Here is a 25,810-nt window from a genome sequence, read left to right as displayed (position 1 = left end):
TCTAAATTTTTAAATGAGAACATCCTCATGAGACAATCCAACTTGCAGATCAGATTAATATGATCTCAAACAGAACCAAGCTCCATACATAGTTCAGGATCTGGAGCATTACAGAAAATTTGCATTTCAAGTTTCCAGTTCCACCCAATGATAGCAATTTCCTCTACCATTTTCCCTTTCTGTATGAGGGAAGTAATTACTTCGTAACACAGATTCCCAATGCCACAGACTATAAAGATGTGCTGAGCACACATGGCCAAAACACCAAATGGCCATGGGTTAAAATCAAATTAAGCTGAGTGTGAATGAGTTCTGGTATAGAAGATGGTATTTGAAATTAAATATTTAAAAATTCAACTATTAAAAATTACTTAAAATTGGTAGTCAGAACTTTCAAATGGCACTGAAAAGCTTAAGTAATTATTCCTGAGCACTGCAGTTGATAAGAGTGTTCCTGTGGTCAGTATACTGGTCATTTACTGTACCAACTTGAAACTCAACTGAAGACAGTGGAGGAGCAAGGCTGTTGCTGTTTTTCTTCTTTCACTGGCTCTGCCAGTGTAGGGCTCCTTCAGTAATGATACTGTCACCATATTAGTAAGCTAGCTCACCTTTTGTAACAGTAACTAAGGCAATAACTTATCTCCTCTTCAAGTCCTGGCAAGAGGTCTATGATGATGCAATTTCATTGAAGCCATCCAACAAACACATTTTGTACTGCCTGAAGAAATGTTCTCTGAATACTTTGTTTCTAAGATTTGTTGTGCCTATGTATTTTTATTTCTAACATTTTTGCATGCATTTATGGCTTCAATAATCACTTGAGAAAAAATTATTCTTAAACCTTGAATCTAGAAATGTGATAAAGATAACAAAATTGTGGATATCTATCTCCATTTCAATCTTCATTGTATGTAATATCAATTTTAGTGTCTCTCCTAGAAAGAATGATATATAGTTTTATAAGAGTTCAGGAATCCAGAAATAACAATGAAGTAGGTTCCAAAGGTTAAGGCTAAAGCTAAGTAGCCCATTCTGGACACAAACCAACGTTGAAGGCTAGTTTCAGTGCATCTTATGATGCAGAACAGAACCAGAACACTGCCCACCTCACCCCAACTCTTTTTTAGTTAGTTACTGACTGCTCTGCTGCTGCCAGCTACAAGGACACACCCTCAGACCTCTGCAAAGAAAAAGCCTCCCAGCTCAATTTTCCTTATATTCCCCCCAAACTCCTAAAAGGCATTTTGAAAACAGTATCTACACATCAGTTTACTTGAAACAAATGCTCTGTACTAAGAGCTGAATATGTTACACTGATTTCACCTCAGTGGAAATCCCACTTTCCTTTTTATAAACGACGAGAGTCAAGTCCCATTTTGGCTCTAGAATTATAGGCAGAAAACAACATTAAGAAAATAGATGATGTTTTAATTCAGTAATCAAATCCAAGGCTAATTCCTGAAAATTCTGGAAAGTTGAATTTAGCTAAGGTCACACAAATCTATGAAATACATGAACCAGGAGCCAAACCTAACTCAAAAACTCATGTTTCCAAACATATCATAGTTTGGAAGTGTTATCAGGCCACAGAGTGCTAAACAAACAAACAACCTTTGAGCAATAAGAAAGACAGAATGATGTGACATTTACAGTCTCTGCAGCAATTATAAATGCTCAATAAATATTTACTCAATTAACATAGCGAGACCACTCAAAGATTCAGGACAGGCGCCAGATTCTCAAGCCTACAGTGTTAAAGAAATAAAACCATCCAGGTGTGGAAGTTGTTTCCAACAGGCTGAACCTACAAGGTAATAAAAGGCAAGGAGGGTTTCTGGCAAGACTTAAGACAAATCAAGGATTATAAATCTATAGTTTTATTAAAACAAAAACTGACAGTGTTGTATGAAGTTTACATTTAAAACAACGTTTTCACAGAAATCTAACACATGCCTAAAAGGATTTTACAATGAAGTTCTAGATGTAGATCTGGATGATATCAATAACTGATGGATTTTATGAGTAAAGACAGCATTTTGGGTATTAGTTCATTCTTGGGATAAAAAAAAAAGAATTTTTGTTTTGTCTTAAAGTGAACCACTGCCCCAGTATGAAAGTGAAAGTTTAATCTTCTCCTGAGACCAGGGCTTTTGAAATAATCCAACTCTTGAAGTGATTCAATGAACTTGTGCTGTCAGTGACTGAACCCTGTCACCAATGGTTTCAGAGTTCAAAGTTCAAAAAACAGAGAGGCTCCAAGAGTTTTTCCATCCTAAAAACATGGGCCCCTCTCTGTATTCTCCCACCTCCTATACCATCCTCTTCACCTCCCCCCAAATACCTCAGCCAGGAGCTTGGATGGACAAGCTAATATCTATAGCTTCATAATTAGAAAAGAAAGGGTCTTGTCAATTTCAAGAATTAGCACCTCTAAGACAGAATGATCTGCCTATATATATATATATGCTCCAATAAAAGACATTCCCTTCTCAACTAATTTCCATCCCCTCTACCCCCCCGCCCCAAATGGCAGCTTTGGTAACTTATCAACTGGCTTAGTCCTTTGTTGGAAACAGAATTAATCTCAGGCAGGGAACACCTTGGCCTGTAAATTTCAGGCATTCACAGCTTTTAAACAGTCTCTCAGAGTCCTCAATTAGATTGCCAATTACATTTTTTAAAAAGAAAATATTCTGGACACCAAAACCAAATCATTAGCAGTTTCTTCTTTTCATTGTTTCACCATTTCCGCAACCAGGTCCCAAATTTTAATAAAAACAATCCTACTCATCTCCCTACCCCATCCCTCCCACCCCCAAATAATACAGCAGTAATAGCCAAAAACTACACACATGCTACGCTGTAAAAATGCAGTTAACACTATTGGGAAGAAGGCTGTGGGTTGTGGAGATGCTCTTTGAAGATCTACAGTATCTTTTTGCTCTCACACATACCCATTCTGCAAGTTTTGTCCTTCATAGAAGGCCCTTCGCTTTTCTCAGCAAAGTGCAGAATGAATTGCCTTGAAACACTTATCCTCCTTCCCCTCCACATGGATGGGTGTGCAAACTATACAGCATGGAACGGCTTTAAAGCACTTGGGCTGCTGTAGGGCACAGAAACTATACTGGCTCTTCAAAGGACATCTTCTCAAGCCACTTCTATGGTATCAAGACAAGTAGAACTCCTTCCCCTCCCCACTTGAAACCCACAGTCAGATGTGACAGGGGCTGGTACTCAAGATAGTTAATTCTTGTCATCTTTTTTGTCATCATCCTCTGAGGGATAGGAATGCCACGTCAGCCTTTCCTCATAGAAGGATATGACAACCTGGGGGCACTTGACATTGGCTTCCTTGGCTGGGACCAGGTCAGCCTCATCAGAGTTTTTCCTGCAGAATAAAGCACAGAGAGACTTTGAGACCAGGTGTTAGTGGTCTCCCAACTTGGGTAAGAAGCATAAGCTAGAGAAGGGTGTTAATATGGCGAAAGCAGCATTTACTGACAGCTTTTAGTTAAGTGACACTCTTGTAGATATCCTGTTGAAAATCCCCTTTGGGTATCTTTGTCAAAAGGTAGGTGATCTAAATCTACCACATCTGAACCTCTGGGAAAGGCCAGAAAAAGCACCACACTCAGATTCTCTGAGGGAAAAGAGACTACCGCACTCTTCCAAAAGCCATATGCCAGCTGCTAGGGGCCCATGGAGATCTTGGCTTTGTAATAGGATTTTATACTATGTCATATAACACTGAATACCAATCTCATATTGGCCAGAGCCAATGCAGGTGAACACTTTCTTGCTGACTCATAATTATACGGTTTAACATTACCAAATGCCATGCTCACAGATATGCCAGAACTCCCAGGTGCTTTGAAATGGTTCTTCAACACTGGGAGGTAGAAAATGAATGGACTATAACATAATTCTCTATATTCTTCTGAATATTAAAATGTTCTCAAAATGTGAAAAATCACATCTATTCCAAGGGACAAAGGAGTAAACTCTATCTTCAGGTCATTAGGAATGTCCCAGATGGAAGTAGTAGAATAGGGCAAGCAGTAGATATCTATATATATAAAAGGCTAATATGCTAAGTGTCCCTCTGACTGTTCGAGCATTTGACCAGTCGCTATGACATGCACGGACCACCAGGGGGCAGACGTTCTGACTGGTTGGTTAGCTTGCTGCTGGGGTCCAGCCAATAGGGACTGGGCGAGACAGGCCAGACACGCCCTGTAGTCCTCCCCCACAGTCCCTCCCCAACCCCGTTGGGGTCCCTCGGCCTGGCGTGCGCCCTCTCGCAATCCAGGATCAGCCCGAGGGACCCCACTGTGCATGAATCCGTGCACCAGGCCTCTAGTATGATAGAATCTCTGATGAATCACCACTCAAAAGTTCCAGAAACCCAGCAATAGGGTAAAACAAAGTTCCACAGCTCCACAGCATTAAGGACTAAGCTGGTAAGGTATGTTTCTGAATAACAGATTCAAGAGAATGGGAGAGAAAGAAGTATAACAGTATGGGAACCTGAAGCAGGCTGCCCCTTGTTCAACAATGTCCTCAGAAGTAAGTTCAATCATTTCACTTCATAGGAATATTTGCTATTTTTGGAAATGGACAAGTATCTCCACTCCCCAGGAAAATAACTTCAAAATGAACTTGGTTTTATAATCAAAATCAATCTTTTTTTTTTTTTAATCAATCTTAACATACAGGGTTATATTCAGCTATAATCTTTACACACAGCAGTGAGTCAACCAAAGGGGTGTAATCTTAAGCAACATGAAGATACTACTCTAACTCAGGTCAAATGCAGATAGAGAAAGTATACTCTAGCTGGACTGAATAACTCCTGGAATCAATTCTTTCCCTCCAAATGCAGCACCTTAAAAAATAAACTCTTAAAAAAAAAAAAAAAAAAGGCAACACAAAAAACACACCTCCCACACATAAAAAAACAAACAAACAAAAAATATTTCTTCTATGGGCTAGCAATAAATCAGCTAAAAGGTTAGATTCAGTAAATACCCAGGGAATGCACAGGAAGAAAACAGGTTTAGCTAGCTGTGACACAGGCTTTCTTTGGTGTTAAACTTAGACCTCTCTGGCCACCTTCAAAGGAAGAGCTAGTACAGATGAGTTTCAGAGAAGGTTCTAGACTGGCAAAAGGACAAAGCACCTATAATGTTGTCTTCATAGGCAAAGGCTTAGAATTATTCACTCCTTATATTTTAAAAACAATGACTGAGATCCACTTGAGGGGAAAAAAGCATAGGCATTTTCAATTAAAAAAAAAAAGGGAGGCCTTCCTTTTGGACAGAATAGGGAAATTATCCAAAATTTTGGGTTAATTACAGTTCTTAAGATTCTCAAGACACTGTTTCCATTAAGCTGTTTCATAGAGGATTGCTATCATTGGTATTTATACTTAATGGAGAAAAATGTAGACATGCTCTATGCTCAGTATATGACCCCTGCTGGCTGATCTTGGAACTGTACAAATTGGAAAAAAATCTTAACAATTAAGGACAAAGGAAAAGCTACAGAAATTCTTTCCTAACCCAGAGAAGTTAACAGAATTTCTGAGCCTGGGGCCAGCCTAATCTTTCTTTATTAAGGAGGTGGTAGAAGGGAAGGGTGGTTCAATCACATTTCATATTTTCCCCTTTCACTTAGGAAAGTGAAATGTGATTCCTCCCCATACCCTCTCCACTCTAGATTTTCTCCCACCTCTTAAAAAAATGGCCAAAGATCTGAAAATCCTAAGGGCCCCTACCTGTAAATCATGAGTCCAGGTTGACAGTCAGGCCGAGGGTCACTATCGAAGGACTAGGCCATCCTAAAGATTTCACACCTGGGTGACTGGAATTTCGAAGATCCAGCTCTTTTCTCTGGCATGGAACAAATGGGAGAAAAAAAAACCACACACACACACACAGAGCCACTGGCAGACTCACCATTTCATTAGGAACATGAGCTCTCCACTGGAGTCCGTAGCTCCTATAATCCGTTCTGGCTCCAAACCCCGGGCAAAGCCTCGAGGCTTTTCTGGCTGCAAAAACCAGAGGGATTGAACAATTTTAAGTCCGGGACTGCTATCCAGACTGGAGTTAACTCCTGTTTCTCTAATTCATGTATGCAAACTCTTTTGCCAATATTTCACCAATACCATGGTTCCGAGCCTTTCAGAATTGTTCTGAATGATTATCCCATCAAGGTCTGAAATGTTTGAGGTTTCCTCACAGGTAAAAAGGGACACAGACCTTAAAGCAAAAAAAAATGTTAACCAAGAGTTGACCTATGAATCAGGTCATGTTTCGATTCCCGGTCAAGGCACATGCTCGGGTTGTGGGACACACACACACACTAGAGGCCCAATGCATGAAATTCATGCAAGAGTAGGCCTTCCTTCCCTCCGGCACCCGGCTTCCCTCGCAGAGGGGAGGCCCTGCCCATCCTCCGTAGCCCGCTGGTCAGTGGCCTGGGCCTCCCTCTGCGGGGCAATCATGGGGCGATGGCCGGGCCCCTGACCAATCGCATTGCACCTGCCTTGGCTGGCCTGGCGCCAGTGGGAGTCATAGCGTGGTCATCATAAGGTCATTCTGTCTAATTAGCATATTATCCTTTTATTATTATATAGATATATATATAAAAAAGACAACTTACTTTAAGGTATCGATAAATGGATTAAAATAGCTACCTCAAACCTGTAATGATTAAAATACTGACTGCACCCTGGCTGGTGTGGCCCAGTTGGTTGGGCATTGTCCCATGTACCAGGAGGTTGCTGATTTGATTCCTGGTCAAGGGCACATGCCCATGTTTTGGGCTCGATCTCCCGTAGGGGGAGTGCAGGAGGTAGCTGATCAATGTTGTGCTCTCACATCAATGTTTCTTCTCCTTCTCCCTTCCTCTCTCTAAAAATCAATAAACTATTTTTAAGAAAACAAAACAACCTGGCCAGCATGGCTCAGTGGTTGAGTGTCGACCCTATGAACCAGGAGGTCAAGGTTCAATTCCTGGTCAGGGCACATGCCTAGGTTGCATGCTCAATCCCCAGTGTGGGGCACACAGGAGGCAGCCAAGCAATGATTCTCTCTCTCTTTAAAAAAAAATAAAAATATAAAAATATATATATATATATTATTTTTATTGATTTTTTTACAGAGAGGAAGGGAAAGGGATATAGAGTTAGAAACATCAATGAGAAACATCGATCAGCTGCCTCCTGCACACCTCCTACTGGGGATGTGCCCGCAACTAAGGTACATGCCCTCTATCAGAATCGAAACTGGGACCCTTTTAGTTCGCAGGCCGATGCTCTATCCACTGAACAAAACTGGTTAGGGCTCAATGATTCTCATTGTTGATGTTTCTCTCTCTCCCTTTCTCTCGGAAGTCAATAAAAATATATTAAAAAACAAAACACTGAATGCTATCAAGTTACAGGAATGAATTGTTCCTGAACCTTCACATAAAATAAAAGTAGATTATGTGGCGGGCTTTATGAGAGTAGTGAGCCCCCAAATACTCTATAAGCATTAGCCTATCTAAGATTCCAGAAGGACTGAGAGATGGCTGCTCATATTCAAGCAGCAGCAGAACGAAAGTACTGAAATTATCTGGCTTTCAGCTTCATTGACAGCCGGAAGAATTCTGGCTAGTAACAATGCTTACTCCTACCCTTACCTCTTCTTTCTTCTTCTTTGGTTTGCTCTCCTCTCCCTTATCTTCAGAATCAGAGTCAGCTTTGCGCTTGCCTCCTTCTGATTTATCTGTCTCATGTGCTGTTTTCTGTGATTGTAAAAACTCAGCAATGAGGTCAGGGCAATCCAAGTTCTCTTCTGGCTCCCACGTGTTGTCCTCACTGAAATCAAAGGACACAGTGAGTCACTTTCCACTTAAAGTTAGCATACTCAAAAAAGGAGAAGCACAGGAGGATAAGAGCTGGGTGTCCTTGGCAAAGAGGAGTTAACAGTGAGTAGCTAGATTTTGTCCAAGACCAAGGACTGAGCAAAGTTAAAATTTCTTGGGGTCAAGGATGGGGGCGGGGAGTAGGGGTGTGCTTTTTATTTTTAGTACAAATTGAAAGTTTAGAAACTAGCCTCTTTAAAAAAAACACAAAACTTTCTCTTGCAAATTTGTATCAGTCTAAAAGCCACACACAAAATTGTTCCTCAGAAATCACTGTCTTGTATTATAGCACTTTATACATATAGACCATTTTCCTAGTTAGATTATAAACCATGAAGGCCAGGCCTGAGTCACACTGCACCCATTGGAACACCCTAGCCCTTGACATTCCTCGACTCCTGAGAAATAGTTGGTGATTAAATGAATGGATTCCCCCAGGTCAGTGAAACTTACTCTGAGAACCCCTTCCACTTGAGGAGGTACTCCACTTTGCCCTTTACCACTCGACGGTCGAGAACTTTTTCCACCACATATTCCTCTTCCTCCTCTTCTAGCACCTCCTCCACTTTCTTCTTGTTTTGTTTTTTCCCCATAGTGCCCGCCAGTTTTCTGGTATAAAGGGTGACGCTGCTAAAATAAAGAAAATAAAAAGGATGTAAGGGCACACTCTTGTTGGTTAGGTGAATATATGGATGCTAAGAAAAGCAGGGACATCATAGATGATTTTAATAGTGTGTTCTGCTTATTTAAGTGCTATGTCTATTCATCTTCAATACACAATGAAATTTGCTGATATACTCAGCTAGAAAGTTAGTTCATAAATAGCTCTAACTAATCTCACAGCAAAACTTATTCTTGAATAGCTACATAAAATTTTTATACATATTTTAAGTTAAAAAGTTCCCAATACCCCTTTTACTATAAAGCATATCTAAAATATATTATATTGAAAGAAAATCAATCCTAAAAATAATGTACATACATCAAACATATACATATAACCCTCTGATCTGTACTTTTCTTATTCTGTTTTCCATTTCATTATAGTACCGGACTTGAATTTTTACTGTGGGAAATAGTTTGTTCTATTTATTAAACGTCTAGTTAATTTTCCCTTTTGTATATGTATATAACCCATTCCTCTGCACTGTTAAAAGACTCTCTCTTTTAAGACCCCTTAAGATTCTTTATGCAGCCCTGGCTGGTTTGGCTCAGTGGCTGTGGACTGAAGGGTCCCAGGTTCGATTCCGGTCAAGGGCACATGCCTGGGTCGCAGGCTCAATCCCCACTGGCTGTAGGAGGCAGCCGATCCACGATTCTCTCTCATTGATGATGTTTCTATCTCCCTCCCTCCCTCTCCCTTCTCTGAAATCAATAAAAAGATTCTTTATGCAGTCTTTTTTGAATGCTACCATTAATTTATACGTCACAAATTTTTTGTTAACTTCTCATTCTATTTATTTTATTTCTAAGGCTGAAATTTTTTGGAAAATGAGGGGGGGCAGCTTAGTTACCACAAATAATAGAACCAGATTTTATTCTTAAAATACATCATCAGGCTGGGTAACCTTTCTAAGGGTTTTTCCAGTGCTAAAATTCTAGTCCCCTATAAATCTATTTTCTTTTGTCCTTCATACAATTCTTTTGACTCCTGGTAGGCTTAAAGCCTTATGTTTACCAATTTGTGTCAGTAGGTGGCACCATAAGATACCAACACAACAAAATTGTTCTACAAAATTGGCCAAAATCTACAAATCGATGGATCAGTTGCCCAGAATGAGATACAAACAATCAAGAGTATGGCAGATGATCCAAACAATAAAGAAGTTACTACCATGTTTGAATTTAAGACAATGCCAATTTGGTTTGGTTAAACTGGTTGTAGAAACTTCCAAATACTTTAAAACTGGACTGTAGAGAAAGAATGTACTATAGTATTTTAAAAATAGTCCATCTATAGACTATATGAAATTAACAAACTTTTCATAAAAGTCAGGATCATCATTATGGATCTTTTTAAAAAATGAATATATTCTTATTGATTTTGGAGAAGAAGGGAGAGGGAGAGCGAAATAGAAACATCAATGATGAGAGAGAATCATTGATAGGCTGCCTCCCGCACATCCCCTACTGTGGGATCGAGCCTGCAACCCAGGCATGTGCTCTTGACCAGTATCCAACCCGGGACCCTTCAGTCCGCAGGCCGACACTTTATACACTGAGTCAAACCAGCTAGGGCCATCATTATGAATCTTATCTACAGATGCTTACTTAGGTTTACACTCAGATATTCCCATGTCTGCATCTACGAACAATGCTGACAATGAAAAAAGCAAACATTTGTTTGGCTACTAGAAAATTCTAGACATTGCTGGATACTGGAGATTCAACAGAGTAAGAAATGGTCCCTGTCTTCCTGAAGCTTAAGGTGGAGTAAGAAAAACATATAGACACTTCTCCCCACTAAAGGTATTCTGAACTTTTGCAGCGATACTAAACAATGTTTTCTGAGATGCTTTTAGTGTGTGTGGCCTAAGGCAACACCCAAGGTACCTTCCCCCATCAGAACACAGATCTAAGAGTATCTTTTCAACACTCTTTCTCTCCATTTACATACAGAAGACTGGCTTTTCTTGACTCCCCAAAACCTCCATCAGTTAGAGAAAGTGCCAGGAGTCTTCCACAGACTAATTGCTGGACTTCATGCAATCTTTGGCTAACTCCTGGCTAGCTTCATTGTGCCTGATTCAGAGGCTGTGCTTTTGAAGGGAGATGCTTGATTTAGGTTTTCAAATTCTGATTGCCATATGATAAATGTTATTTTATGAGTAAAGAAAAATCCATTTTCCTTTTGGATAAATGCAGCAATGTTTTTCCCCAAGAACAAGTGCTACTTCTTGCTTGCTTATTTTCACTGTTGATTGAAGGGGTAGCAAGATTCATGGTCAGTCTTTGTTTAAAAAGAGCAGAGAACAAAGGGCTAGACAACTCCCTCTATTAATCTGAACATGAAAACTGGAAGACATTCCCTTTCTCAGTAGATGGAAGGAAAACAATGGGTTACAGATGATCCAAAAAACAGTAACTGTCCACTAATAACCCTTTTAAGTAATTAAATTTAAGAAAGGAAAGGTATTCTATTACTATGGCATCAAAATTCAGAGCTATTTAAGGCTCAATGTTATCTACATCAATACCTATAATTGCCTTACAAAAAGAAATAGCATTTCACTTATGGTAATGCAAGGAAACTAGACTTAGGGTGGGGAGCACACATTAAGTATACAGATTACTTTGAAAAATGATAAAATGAGATCTATCCTTAAAAAAGAAAAATAAATGGCATTGAATACTGCCCATCTGATCCTGCTACTATGAACCAAAAGGGTCAGGTCAGCTTCTGGCTCATCTCTAGCTACTATAAGCCTCTCTTCCCTTTATCATTAGCATGGCCCCAGGGAGTAGGAGTCACAGTATAGAATAAGAATAAAATCCTTAAGGTTAGGAAAAGAAAACTTCCTAAATGGGGAAATCTAAAGTAAGACCTCTTGATTTACATCTTTACTCAAATTATTATCCGAAAAACAATTCAAATAAGAAGTAAAGAATGCAAACTCCCATTTTTCTCTTGAGCTTTCTTAATGGACTCATCCCAGTATCTACCTCCAGAAATTGGATTCTTTACATTGAGGATTCTCAGCCATGCTTCCCAATGTGTTTCCTGTTATTTATAGGTAGTTCTCTAGGTTTCTGAATAAGCTGTTTTCAAACTCAGTAGAATGCAACCCACTCCTCCTATAGAATCTAGTACCTTCAGAAGAGCCAAAGAGCCCCTTAAATGTGACAGGCCAATTATTCTCTTTTATAGCTTCCAAATGGATTATTTTAAAGGAAACCTCCACTCCCTGAAGATGGCAGTCTCTAAACACCAGCAGAGATAGTTTGAAGGAGAGTTCACAATTAGAATTGCTTGCAAGAAAATTTCAAAGTAACTCAGATCAGTGTTGCAGCATATTGGGGGGGCGGGGGGAGCCTTTAACCAACACTATTTGCCACTCCCCCTAAGCATCTTGGCAACCAAATTATGATATCAAAAGTGCCATATCAGCCCAGACAGCATAACTCAGTGGTTGAGCATCGGCCTATGAACCAGGAGGTCACGGTTCAATTCCTGGTCAGGTCACATGCCCGAGTTGTGGGCCTGATCCCCAGTGTGAAATGTATAGGAGGCAGCCAATCAATGATTCTTTCTCATCAATGATGTTTTTTTCTTTCTCTCTCTCCCTTTCCCTTCCTCTCTGAAATCAATAAAAGTATATTTTTAAAAAATTACACACTGGCCCTGACTAGTTTGGTTCAGTGGATAGAGCGTCATGTTGGGCCATGGACTGAAAGGTCCCAGGTTCGATTCCGGTCGAGGGCATGTACCTTGGTTGCAGGCTGGATCCCTAGTAGGGGGCGTGTAGGAGGCAATGATCGATGTTTCTCTCTCATCGATGTTTCTAACTCTCTATCTCTCTCCCTTCCTCTCTGTAAAAAGTTAATAAAAATATATTTTAAAAAATGACACACTAGATCAGATGGATTTAATAGACATTTACAGAACATTTCACCCCAAAGCTGCAAAATATACATTTTTCTCAAGTACACATAGGTAATTATCAGAGACCACAGGTTAGGACACAAAACTAGCCTCTACTAAGTTCAAGAAGACTGAAATCATACCAAGCATCTTCTCAGATCATAATGGAATGAAATTAGAAATCAACTACAGTAAAAACACTCAGACACATGGAGGCTAAATAGCATGTTATTAAACAATGAATGGGTTACCAATGAGATCAAGAAAAAAATGGAAGTTTCCTGGAAACAAATGAAAATGAACGCACAACAATCCCAAACCTCTGGGACACAGCAAAAGCATTCCTGAGAGGGAAGTTCATAGCATTACAGGTGTACCTCAAAACAAAACAAAACAAAAACCAAGAAAAATTAATAAAAAACTATTTAACCCTACAATTTAAAGAATTAGAAAGAGAACAAGAAGAAAAGCCCAGGGTAAGTAGAAAGAAGAACATAATAAAGATCAGAGCAGAAATAAATGACACAGAAACTAAAAATCAATGAAACCAAGAGCTGGTTCTTTGAAAAGATAAACAAGATTGATGAATCTTTAGCCAGACTCATCAAGAAACAGAGGGAGAGGACCCAAATAATAATTAAAACCAGAAACAAAAGTGGTAACAACTGGTTGAGGCACGTGCAGGAGGCAATCAATCAATGTGTTTCTCTCATATCAATACTTCTATGTTTCCCTCCCTCCCTCTCTGATATATGAAAAATATCCTTGGGTGAGGATTAAAAAAAAAAAAAAAAAAAAAAGGAGCAAAGGACCTAAATAGACACTTCTCCGAAGGGAACATACAGATGGCTAAGAGACATGAAAAAAAAAATGCGCAGTCACCGATCATCAGAGAAATGCAAATTAAAACAACAATGAGATATCGCCTCACACCTGTTAGAATGGCTACCATCAACAAATCAACAAATGACAAGTGCTGGCAAGGATGTGGAGAAAAGGGCACCCTAGTACACTGCTGGTGAGAATGCAGACTGGTGCAGCCATTATGGAAAACAGTATGGAGTTTCCTCAGAAAAGTAAGTATGGAACTGCTCTTTGACCCAGTGATCCCAATTCTAGGAATATATCCTAAGAAACCTGAAACACCAATCAGAAAGAATGTATGAACCCCTATGTTCATAGCAGCACAAGTTACAATAGCTAAGATCTGAAAACAGCACAAGTGCCCATCAGTAGATGAGTGGATAAACTGTGGTACATTTACACCATGGAATACTATGCAGCAGTGTAAAAAAAAAAAAGGATCTCTTACCCTTTGAGACAGTATGGAAGGACCCTGAGATTATTATGCTAAGTGAAATAAGCGTGAGAAAGACAAGTATCACACGATCTCACTCATATGTGGAATCTATTAAACATAAACTATTGAACAAAATAGGTCCAGAGACATAGAAGCCTGGAACAGAATTTTGAATCTGAGGGAAGGCGGGGTGGGTGGGAAGAGATCAACCAAAGAACTTGTATGCATATACAATTTATGAACTTGGACCCCATGGACACAGATAATAGGGTGGTGGAGGCCTGGGACAGGGGATGGGGGTGGGCTATGAGGAGTCAATGGGAGAAAAAAAAAAAGGGACAAATGTAATACTTTCAACAATAAAGATTTTTAAAATAATAAAATAGTCATTGTATTTCACATTAAAAAATAAAAAAGATCATCTAAACAAAATTAGTAAAAAATACTATAAAAATATCTTTAAGTAACATTTAAACAGAGAACTGAATGACAAGGAGACAACTCAGCAAAAATCAGAAAAAGACACCAAGTTTAGGGAATAATTGACTCAAAGTCCTAAGGTAAGTAGAGCTTGCTTTATGAGGAATACAAACATGGCCAGATTAGAAAGAGCTAGACTGAGAGGAGTGGTAGGCAGTGACCAGGTGATCATTATTGTGCACATCACTCCCCACTTCATCCTTTCTTTCATCTAGCCCAGTGGTCGGCAAACTCGTTAGTCAACAGAGCCAAATATCAACAGTACAACGATTGAAATTTCTTTTGAGAGCCAAATTTTTTAAACTTAAACTTCTTCTAACGCCACTTCTTCAAAATAGACTCACCAGGCCATGGTATTTTGTGAAAGAGCCACACTCAAGGGGGCCAAAGAGCCGCATGTGGCTCGAAAGCCGCAGTTTGCCAACCCCGGATCTAGCCTTTTTCCATTCCTTGTTTTCCTTCCTCCTCTAGCTTAGGTTTAAGACCTAGTCAATTAATAGGTATAAAAGTTTATATCTACAGCTCTACTAGCTTTTAATACTATCTATTTAAAAATCAAACCAATCGGCATTTACTAAGAACCTGGGTGGAACATAGGGTGACCAAGTAAGTTCCACATCACAGACCCAGGCAAATGGAGCTGTTTGGTCAGGCTAGCAGAATATAAGGACTCCCAGGAAGTACAGCTTTTGCGAATCCCTTAAGGTTAAGTGATAACATAACAATAACTAAATATTTATTGAATACTTAACACTTAATGAATATAAAGGCACTTAATTCAATCCTTAAAACAACTCTTTTAAGTCTGTTTCACAAATGAGTAAACTAAGGCTTACTGAAGCAAAGAAAATGTCCCAAAGTCCCCAATAGTAAGACACAAAGCCAGGACCAAAGGATAAAATATAAAAAGGTAAGCCCAAATTGTGTGGCTCATTGGTTTGGCGTCGGGCTATGAACCAGGAGGGTGCGGTTCGATTCCTGGTGTACAAGGTCCTTAAAGTCCAAACTCCACAGTATTTAACATCTAACATCCTTTGGTTCCTACCATTCTATACTACTGTTTCCCTCACAAAACCTACACTGCTGTCAAAACAGAAAACCAGTCCAGCTGGCGTGGCTCAGTGGTTGAACGTCAACCTATGAACCTGGAGGTCACCGTTTGATTCCTGGTCAGGGCACATGCCCGGTTTGCGGGCTTGATCGTCAGTGTAGGACGTGCAAGAGGCAGCTAATTAATGATTCTCTCTCAACATTGATGTTTCTCTCTCTCTCTTCCTCTCTGAAATCAATAAAAATATATTAAAAAACCAATACAAAACAGAAAACCATAACCTGAACATATTCTGCACGTTTCTCCATGCATGGCCTTGCTCACTATTAAGAAGCTAAATATTAAAAAAAAAAAAAAAAAGAAGCTAAATATTATAAGCTAAACCAAACTAAATATTATTTCCCTACCCAACCACACTGAATATTATTTCTCTTCTCCTTGCATTTCCCAAAGCATTCTGTTTCTATTTTCACTTAAGACACTCAAAGGTAGGTCTGGCCCCAAGTAAGGTGTTGAACCCTACAGGGGCAATAAAGATGAATGTCTCAGACTCAGATAATCAGAGAACAGAAGTACAAAGCTGTCAGCTTTTTAGGGAATGATCAGCAAGATAAATCTAACCTACCAACCCTAAATGGAAAACAAGGAAGAAGTACCTTTGCTGAGCATTAGCAACTATATACCAGTCATCAAAAGGCAGGTGAAGGCATGTGTAGTATATTCAGTTTGTAGTTCTCCTGATTCATGTTTCCAAACTGCTTTTAGTCTGTTAGCTGTGACTGCTTGTAAGGCAAATGCTTTCCAGATGGAAAACTTTACTGAGCAGAAAACAAGAACTCGTGCCACATATCCACTGAACAAGGATTTCATTTTTTAAAGGAATCTCTGCCTTCAAATTCCAGGATCTAGGACTAAAATACTGATATGTGAATAAAATTAGAATATCATGTGAGATGTAATTAGAAACTTGGCTAACCTTACCTTTACAGTATGTGGATGTGAATGAAACTATAGATTTGGGTTGAGAGGCCACAGGGATCTGTAAATATTAGAACAGCTATAAATGAAGCAAATACTTGTGTTTAAGGTGAAACAAAAGTTATTAGAAAGCTACACCAGAATTATGACTAAGTTGAAATTAAAAGCAGAGACCAAAGCATTCACAGTTAACACAATAAAACCAGATTTCTGCCTGGCTGGCGTGGCTCGGTGGTTGAGCATCAATCTATGGACCAGGAGGTCAAGAGTTCAATTCCGGTCAGGGCACATGCCTGGGTTGTGGGCTTGGTTCCCACTGGGGGTCGTGCAGGAGGCAGCCAATCGATGATTCTCTCTCATCACAGATCTTTCTATGTATCTCTCCCTTTCCCTTCCTCTCTGAAATCAATTAAAAAATATATTAAAACAAACAAAAATCTGTGTTTTTTGTGTTTTTTTTTTTTTTTTTTTTTACCAGATTACTGACACTAATCACTCAAATACCATAGTTCTATTAGGCCTTCAATGTGTTGGTTATTGTTAAAGAGAATGGCACAATTTCACAGACAAGTTAGGTTGCTCCCTCTGGTCAGCAAGTCATAAAAACTCAAGGTAGTAAAGATTTCACGCAAGTTATTCAATTCAAATACAGTCAGCATCTTAATTTTGTCCATATCTGAATAACTTCTCCAATTAACCCTGGAAAGGCTATTCAATTTTCCAATAAACATCACTATTGGGCATACTTATTAACTATACAAAGGACACAAAAGATTTTTCAAGGTACTTTTAAAATAGAAAACATTCAAACTATATAGCTTACTATTGAAACCCCAGAACTTGGGGTTTCTCCTACTCCTCACCTAAGGTACTTAAAATTGTCACCTGCACAATCTGCATACCTTTTCTGTAATTAATGCCAGGATGAGTGTATTAAAAACCAACACTAAGACAGGTAACAATTTTTCTCTGCCAAAGGTCATAGATCGAAGACAGGCAAACTGATTATGTAATTGCACATTAATTCATTTTGTTGACTAACACATGGAATTCTCAGAAAGGATCTCAAGGCCCTAGCCATTCATTCAACAATCTGAACTGCTTACCATGTGCCAGACACTTGGATGAACAAGAGGCATGGCCCCATTTTATGCGAGCCCATAAACTAGCCATTAGCATTTTATTCCAAAAACTCTTCAGAGAGCCCTGAAGGTAGCTCAGTTGGTTAGAGCATCATCTGGATACACCAAGGTTGTAGGTTTGATCCCTGGTCAGGGCACATACAAGAATCAATCAATGAGTGCATAAATAAGTAGAACAACAAATCAATGTTTCTCTCTAAAAAATCAATTAAAAAAGCAAAACTCTTCAGAGAAATAACCTATGAAATGAAAAACCTATCAAGTCTAATGCAAAATCTGTTATACCACCAAAGACAGAATACGAAAAAGGTAGATTTTGAAATATAAATTACTAGAAAATGTCAAAAATGCATCACTTCCCGTTTTAAATGGTGTGAGCTCAAAAAGAAACATTTTCCTACTCACTAAAACGGGTACTGGAAGATATAATGGTTGTTTCTTTTCTTTCCATGTATGGTTAGAAAATTTTTAGTATCCTGTAGTCAAAAATACATTGCCCTAACTGGTTTGGCTCAGTGGATAGAGCGTTGGCCTGCGGACTGAAGGGTTCCAGGTTCGATTCCAGTCAAGGGCATGTACCTTGGTTGCAGGCACATCCCCAGTAGGGGGTGTGCAGGAGGCAGCTGATCAATGTTTCTCTCTCATCGATGTTTCTAACTCTCTACCCCTCTCCCTTCCTCTCTGTAAAAAAATCAATAAAATATATATTTTTTAAAAAATACAGAAGACTAGGTATCCTTGCTTGGTCTTTTTTAATCAAGAAACTAGAAGCACCTGGCTACACACTATTTACATTTTTAATGATCAACAACTAAAAAAACACACAATTTATCCTACAGCACCCAATGGAAAAAAAAAAAAATAGAACCACTGGGAAAGTTAGAAATGACTGAGGATCCTTAACACTCCTAATGTTTTATTAAGGGGCAACTAATTCCAACAATGTGTCCAATCATACCACTTTCTATGTAAATGTCTAAAAGCACTACTTTCCCAATTGTATTCATGCATCTATTCCAAAACCATGGGCCTTTTAGAACTATTTCAAACTGCTGACATGATTCTTAACATAATTGAGGAAGCTATCTACTCTGGGCCAGACGTTCTAGTGTAACTGATCTTTTAATAAACTTCGGTGATGTCAGGCCGTGTGGCTCAGTGGTTGAGCATCAACCTATGAACCAGGAGGTCATGGTTCGATTCCCCGTCAGGGCACATGCCCAGGTTTCGGGCTTGATCCCCAGTATGGGGCGTGCAGGAGGCAGCCAATCAATGATTCTCTCTCATCATAGATGTTCTCTCTCTCTCTCTCCCTCTCTGAAATCAATAAAAATATATTTAAAAAAATAATAAACTTCGGTTCCACTGAGTTAAACCAATATATGCCTGAAACTCATGAAAAACCTTCATTTGAAGCTTAGAAAAGGGGGTAAAGTACTGCTCACTTTGTAGTCAAATTTTCCAGCAAGGCTGGCTGAAAAAAACAAAGAGCCCAAGGGGTTGGGGGTGGGGTGGGACGGTCTAAGGAACTTTTTTTCCTCTTTGTCTCCCAATTCCCCACGTCCCTCTAAATCTAACGTAATCCCTTAAACGTTAGCTCATCTACATATTTCTACAATTTCACTGCCCTTTGTGACCAGTTAACAACCCCCGATAGAAACGTTAAGAAACTAATTCTGAATCCAAGTTAAAGAGATGCACTTGAACTTTTAACTTCCTCGTGAACCATGGAGTGCAGGTAGTAGGAAACCTGGAAGAGGAAAGAATGCGTGTACCGTCCTTTCTTCACACACCGTTTTCACAGCCTCCCCACCGGACCCCTCAGGAAGGAAGGGCAGCCAGGTTTCCCCTCGTGCCTTCCAGACCTTCCGGAACTACTCTCCAAACCTCCTCCTCGGCGCTAACAGCCCTTTCCCGCTCTAGAGCCACGGCAGGCAAATAACTGCTCCTCCTCCTCCTCCCCCCCCCCCCGGGTTATGGTGCACATCACACTCTGCTTGTCCATTCCTCCACACCCTGGGCTGCGCAGCACCCTCTGACAACTTTCTCCAAGTCACTTGCAAGCGAAATTCCTCTGGGAGCCCCGGACCGGACCCCAAGTTCTCAGGTTACATTTCTAAACCTCGGGCTCGCAGTTGTGAACCCTCCCAACGCATATCCAAGCCTTGAGGCTGCCCGGCCTGTCCCGTCCCCAGATTTCCATCAAGTCTCCCCCGGCTCCTGTCCCATCCCGCAGCCGCCCGCCCAATCCAACGTTAACGTGGCCTGGGTCTGCCCAGGTCGCGAAGAGCGACCCACAAGAGCTAGGCCCACGCCGAATCGCTGTAACGTCCGCCTCGGAAGACGCCACCCCGCCCCCTTCATCCCTCGGGCGCTCGCCGTCCGGACTCGCAGCGCGCGGCGAGAAACCCGGCGCGGGAAGGGCGCGGGGTCCGCTCCCAAGCTCGGCGGTGAGCCGGAGGCCCCTCACCCACGATTCCCGCCGCCGCCGCCGCCGCCGCCGCGCACCTCACCACCCCCCGCCCCCCGCCGCTTCCCCGCCTCTTGCGGACTCCTTACCTCAGAGCAGCGCCCAAAAGCACGAGAGGAATCGGTGCTGCGCTACGGGCGCGTCACGTCTTGGGGGAGCCGGAGGAGTGGCGCCCAGAAAAGCAACAGGCCGGGTGGCCGCGGTCGAGCCCCTCGCTGAAGCGGCGTACCGCAGGCCCAAGCCAACGGCCCTCTCCGTAGCCGAACAAAAGAGCCTCTCACTCTGCGCTGCCCGCCGCCCGCACTGCGCAGGCGCGACGACCTGCCGCACTGCTCTATGGGATACAAAGTCTGTCCGAGACTACAAGATCCAATGGGCTGCGCGCGTCCGACGCCGCCACGCACTATTGAGGAGGGTTTCAGGGAGTTTTAGTTTTTAAACTGCCAGGTGTTGGCGGGGGAGTGTCGTTTAGAACCTTGTTACCTAGAAAATTACAACATGTGCTTTTATAAGCAAGTCCCTTGATGCTTGGCCCGAAAGATGAACCAATTCTGGAGAATAATTCACATTCTCAACATTTTTGAATCTTAACAGGTTTCTCACCAGAACTTTACAAAATCCCCAATCATCTCGGAAATCCTTAATTTCCTCCTCAAATTTCTGTAAGGCTCCTACTTCTCAGCCTTTAGATTACTTTCCTTTGGAGGTCTTCCCTGACTCCTTAGACCAAGCATGGCAAACTCAAAGGCTAACACGGGCCAAATAGACAAGGTTTAAGTTTATGTGGGCCGCAAAAAAACAAAAGCTTCAATTTTCATAGAAACGTAGGTTTATTTCGATAGAGACATGCTGAATACAAAGGGCTGAAATAAATGAGTCATCGTTAACATAAAATAATAGAACATTTAAATAAAAGTTAATATTCTTTCTTAAACATAAACTTACCAGACACTGAAGAACTGTACAAATTAATAAGCATAACGCAAATAAGCCTATTTTTTTGTTCTCCGAAAGCGAAATATTTCCTGTTGCACACACCAAACAAGTCAGTCCAAGACTATTGACGTGGCAATCGGCTGCTAAAATACTAGTATTCACTGCCAGTATTAATGGAGAGAAATGGTGCGCCTGTGCGTAAGGCCCGCAAGGGAAATGAATGCAACACGATTATAGTAATCAGTCATTAGTGAACGTTGTAGTTCGTTATTAATAATTATGTATAGCGCTGGCCTGTTTGGCTCAATGGATGGAGCGTCGGCCTGCGGACTCAGGGGTCCCAGGTTCGATTCTGGTCAAGGGCATGTACCTTGGTTGCGGGCACATCCTCGGTGGGGGGTGTGCAGGAGACAGCTGATTGATGTTTCTCTCTCATCGATGTTTCTAACTCTCCCTCTCCCTTCCTCTCTGTAAAAAAAAAAAAAAATCAATAAAATATATTTTAAAAACAATAATTATGTATAACAGGATATTGTAAAAATTAAGTTACAAAATTTTTATTAAAACGTTTCTTACAAACCATTATATTGGCTGGACCACAAAAATATTCGTTATTGGGCCACATATGGCCCACAGGCTGAGAGTTTGACATGCTTGCTTTAGACTAGGTTAGGTCCCTCTGGTACGTGTCATCATGGCATCTTGAATTTACCCTTTTTATTAGCTGTGCCAAAGGATAGCATTAGCAAAGAATCCCCTTATCTTCATGAGCACTCCACCCAGTCACCCCAAAGAAACAGAAATAGGCAGAAACCATGCTTGTGTCTAAGGTTCAGAATTAGCCCAAGAAAAACCAATGAATCATAAGTAGTAATTAGTAAACATTTATTGTGCACACAGATTGAAAGACAGTTTGTAAACTGGGAGCACTCAAACCAAAACCTGGAATGAGGCTCAGAGGTATATTGTTGTAAAGCATTACATTAGTGGGAAAGCAATGACTGTCTATTCTTCACAGTTATTAGTTACAATATTAGGATTTTTTTAATGATAGGTAATTGGTCAGTGCTTACCTCATATCAACCTTGGGAAACAGTTCAAATTTTGCTTATGATTTCCAGAGGCATAAGCAAGAGACTCAGGGCCAAGTTAGTCTTACAAAGTAAGCTAAGCCAGGCCCAAATAGCTCAGTGGGTGAACATTGACCTATGATCTAGGCCCTAGTTACTTACGGTTCAATTTCCAGTCAGGGCACATGCCCAGGTTTTGGGCTCAATCCCCAATATCGGGCATGCAGGAGGCAGCCAACCAATGATTCTCTCTCATCATTGATGTTTCTACCTTCTCTCCTCTCCCTTCGGTTCTGAAATCAATCAAATATATTTTAAAAAACATATATATATGTATATATAATTCGCTATCTCAACCACTTTTATGTGTACAGTTCAGTGGTCTTAAATACATTCATAATGTTGTGCAACCATCACCATCACTCACCTCTGTAACTCTTTTCATTTGTAAAATTGAAACTTTATACCCATTAAACAGGCATGGGGAAGTAGGCAATGCAGGCTGGGGTGGGACTCCATTGTGTGGGTGATAAGGTTGTTAATAGGCAGTTCTTGAATGAGAATGGACCACATTCCAAGGTTGACTCCCAGGTCCTAGGGGCATACAACTCCCAGCCAGATTAGAATGTTCTTTCTTTAGCCAGAATTAGGCAATCTTGGTTAACAGAGCATGATTAATATTTCCCATAACCATAGCTAGTCCCAATATTCTATTTTTGTCCCTAACAATGTAAGTGGAATTATAATATTTGTCTTTTTGCGATTGGCTTATTTCACTTAGCATAATGTTCTCAAGAATATTATGGATATATGTTGTCATATATGTTAAAATTTCCTCCCTTTTTAAGGCTGAAAGAATATCCCATTGTATGTATATGTCACATTTTGCTAACCCCTTCCTTCACTGTTGGACACTTAGGTTGCTTCCACATTTTAGCTATTGTGAATAATGCTGCTATGAACGTGTGTGTACACATATTCTTTCAGAGATACCATTTTCAGTACTTTTGGTTACATACCCAGAAGTGGATCTTCTGGTTCATATGGTAAACCTATTTTTAATTTTTTAAGAAACTGCCATACTGTTTTCCACAGCGGCTGCATCAGTTTACATTCCTACCAATAGTGCAGAAGGGTTTCAATTTCTCCTCTCTAGTTGCTTTCAATTTTTTTTTAATAGTAGCCATCCTAATGGGTGTGAGTCTTTGTTTCATTTTGATTACTACTTTGAAATTCTATTGTTAAAGATTTATTCATTTGGGGTTAACAATCACTCTTTTAAGAGGCAAATACACTTAAGAGCTCTTACTTCCCCACCCCGTCAGTCTGCTTCTCACGTGACTGCCAGGTAATAATGGGCGGTAATTAAAACCTACACTTCTCAAATCATGCACCCATATCCCTGACATTGATTAGTTTTCTCAAGAGAAGGGATCACTGCTTGGAGAGGTACTTATATAATTTGCTAGCATTTCTGCTATGATAAGAATTGGCCCTATTATCAAGTGTTGGAAATTGTTGTTGACAAAATAAGCTCGAGATAGGGGATCAACTGTTCATGAAACCTATATTACATTCAAATTATTTAATAAATGTATTAATATTCCAAGTGGGTGATGCAAAGCTAAGACCTTATATTGTTTTTTGTTTATTTTATGTTTGTTTATGTTAACAAACATAACCTCCAGGAGGTCAGAATATTTTTCTGTTTGGCTCACTGCCAAAAACAGTTCTCAGCTCATGGAAAGGGCTCAATAAATATTTGCTGAGTGAATGGGTACATACTGCAGATATACTCTGTGGTTCTCCAAGTGTAGTCCATAGAGTCTGAGAGTGCCAGAGACAGTTCCAGGGTCTGCATGGTCAAAATTATTTTCCTAGTAATATTAAGACATTACTTGATCTTTTCCATTGTGTTGACATTTTCACTGATGGTACAAAAGTAACAGTGGGTGAAACTGCTGGCACCTTAGCATGAATCAAGGCAGCGTGGCATCAACTTATAGTAGCGTCATTGCATTCTTCACTGCTATGCTTATGCAAAAAAAGAATTAAAAGGCCATTTTCACTTAAAGACTACCCTTGATAGTACAAATTATGAACTTTATGAAATCTCTTTCCTAGAGTATATGTCTTTTTAATGTTCTCTGTGATGAAATGGAAGATGTACATAAAGCACTTCTGCTGCTTACTGAAATATATAAGGTTGTGCAATTGAGATGTGTGAGTTGAACTAGCTGCTCTTTATAGTAGAACACACATTTTTTGAAAGAATGACTGGCAGAAAAACTATGGTTATTCAGAGTTGGATATTTGAATGAAATAAGCTCTCATTCAAGGAAAATATTTCTATTTCAGTATTTGAGCTTTCATGCCATAATGATAACTTGCGAAATATGGTATTCACCAAAGTGAGATTAACAGCTTTACAAAACGCTGACATCAGTGATTATTTTAATAAATGTGATTTTTAAAAATATTGAATGAAATGCACCAATATTTGGAAGATCTGTATAACTCAGTAAACCAGTATTTCCCCAAATAGTTTCAGATACCCCATTGCAACCAACCTTTAAGATACTACCATTTGTTGAGTTTTGCTAGTATCAAAGAAAGGTATCCACAATAGTCAGAGAAGGCTAAAAAAAATCCATGAGACAGGATTTTCTTCATTTCCTAGACCAAAATAATATAGTACAACAGAAAATGGGGAAGCAGAGAATTCAGCTGTCTTCTATTAAGCCAGACATTAAAGAAATTTGCAAAATTGTAATACAATGTCACTCTACTCGATAATTATTAACAAGTGTAGTTATAGTTCATAAAATATATTATCTTTTTTTTAATCTTTTTTTTAAAATTTCTTTATTGATTAAGGTATCACATATTTGTCCTCGTCCCCCCATTTCCATCCCACCCCTCTCCCCACACATGCCCCCACCCCCCTGTTGTCCTTAACCGCTGGTTGGGCTCATATGTAAGTATATTATCTTTACATGTAATGGTTTATTATTATTGGTTTAGGTTAATTAATAAATGTTTTAAATTTTTTAATTAAATGTATTGAAGTGACATTTGTTAATAAAATTATATAGGTTTCAGGTATACAATTCTATAATACATCATCTGTATTGTGTGTTCACCACCCCCAAAAGAATGCTTTTAAATTTCTCCATTTTAATTTCTAACTTGGTGAATATCCCACATAAACAAAAGCTCCTTGGGGTCTTGAATGATTTTTAAGAATGTAAAGGAATCCGGAGATCAACAAGTTTGAGAAAAGCTGCTCTGAAGTATGTCAATAATCTTCACCTTAGAGATGAGGAAATTAAGACTTGCAAAGATTTAGGACCACCCACCCGTTCAAGGCCACAGGGTCAGTGTGATGCTGGGTCTAGTACCTAGCCCTTAGCTCCAGAGCTTGTTTCGGTGACCTTCACTTTTTCCTGGATATTACCTTTGCTAACATAATCGTTAAACTGGTAGTTAAAAAACATTTCAACAACATAAAAAAGTCTTGATCACATTCAACGGATTGTTCTTTCTCACTAACTCGCAGCACCACGCTTCTTTGGGCTCGTGTCGGCGAGTGAACCATCTGAGTCCGGGTTTTCGCACCGACAACCTGTGGTTTGAGGAACCCGAGTCCCGGTCTTCTAGATAACTCTACCGGGTCCACTGCGGACCCTCGGGACGTTGCGAGGCTCCAGGAAACCTGGCGCTTCCTTCCCCGACCCTCCCACACTCAAGACCACGCTTTGCAGAACGGAAAGCTCGGTGACAGCCTCCTCTCGTCCCCACGGCTCCCGGGGCCCTCGTTTTAGACCTTTAACGAAGCGCCCTGGCCGCTGATTGGCTGGCCTGACGACGATGGGCGGGAC

At 40.2% G+C, this 25,810-nt stretch overlaps 1 protein-coding gene across 3 annotated transcripts; it reads right to left on the bottom strand.

Moving 5' to 3' along the window:
* Positions 1-1,352: 1,352 nt before the first annotated feature.
* On the bottom strand, positions 1,353-20,219 carry CBX1 (chromobox 1). Of its 3 annotated transcripts, none has more exons than XM_008153759.3 (5): positions 20,013-20,219; positions 8,374-8,550; positions 7,696-7,873; positions 5,964-6,058; positions 1,353-3,394 (listed from the first exon to the last, which is right to left on the bottom strand). In XM_008153759.3, exons 2-5 carry the CDS (start codon positions 8,511-8,513, stop codon positions 3,250-3,252), a joined length of 558 nt encoding a protein of 185 aa, XP_008151981.1. In that variant the 5' UTR covers positions 8,514-8,550; positions 20,013-20,219; the 3' UTR covers positions 1,353-3,249. The 3 variants fall into 3 exon arrangements, with proteins under 3 accessions (XP_008151981.1, XP_054565859.1, XP_054565860.1); XM_054709884.1 differs by lacking the exon at positions 20,013-20,219 and adding an exon at positions 17,418-17,475; XM_054709885.1 differs by lacking the exon at positions 20,013-20,219 and adding an exon at positions 16,315-16,361.
* Positions 20,220-25,810: the final 5,591 nt, after the last annotated feature.

This window comes from Eptesicus fuscus, chromosome 20 (assembly GCF_027574615.1).
Source record: "Eptesicus fuscus isolate TK198812 chromosome 20, DD_ASM_mEF_20220401, whole genome shotgun sequence".
NCBI lineage: Eukaryota > Metazoa > Chordata > Mammalia > Chiroptera > Vespertilionidae > Eptesicus > Eptesicus fuscus.
The sequence above is the reverse complement of the archived record's forward strand: the minus strand, read 5'-3'. Positions and strand labels throughout refer to the sequence as shown.

Coding starts and splice junctions, on each gene's coding strand:
- CBX1 (XM_054709884.1), bottom strand. CDS start 17,473: ATGGGCTCGCATAAAATGGGGCCATGCCTCTTGTTCATCCAAGTGTCT. Junction 8,551..17,417: donor ATCCAAGTGTCTGGCACATG/GTAAGCAGTTCA, acceptor TCTTTATTTTAG/CAGCGTCACCCTTTATACCA. Junction 7,874..8,373: donor AAGTGGAAGGGGTTCTCAGA/GTAAGTTTCACT, acceptor CTTTGATTTCAG/TGAGGACAACACGTGGGAGC.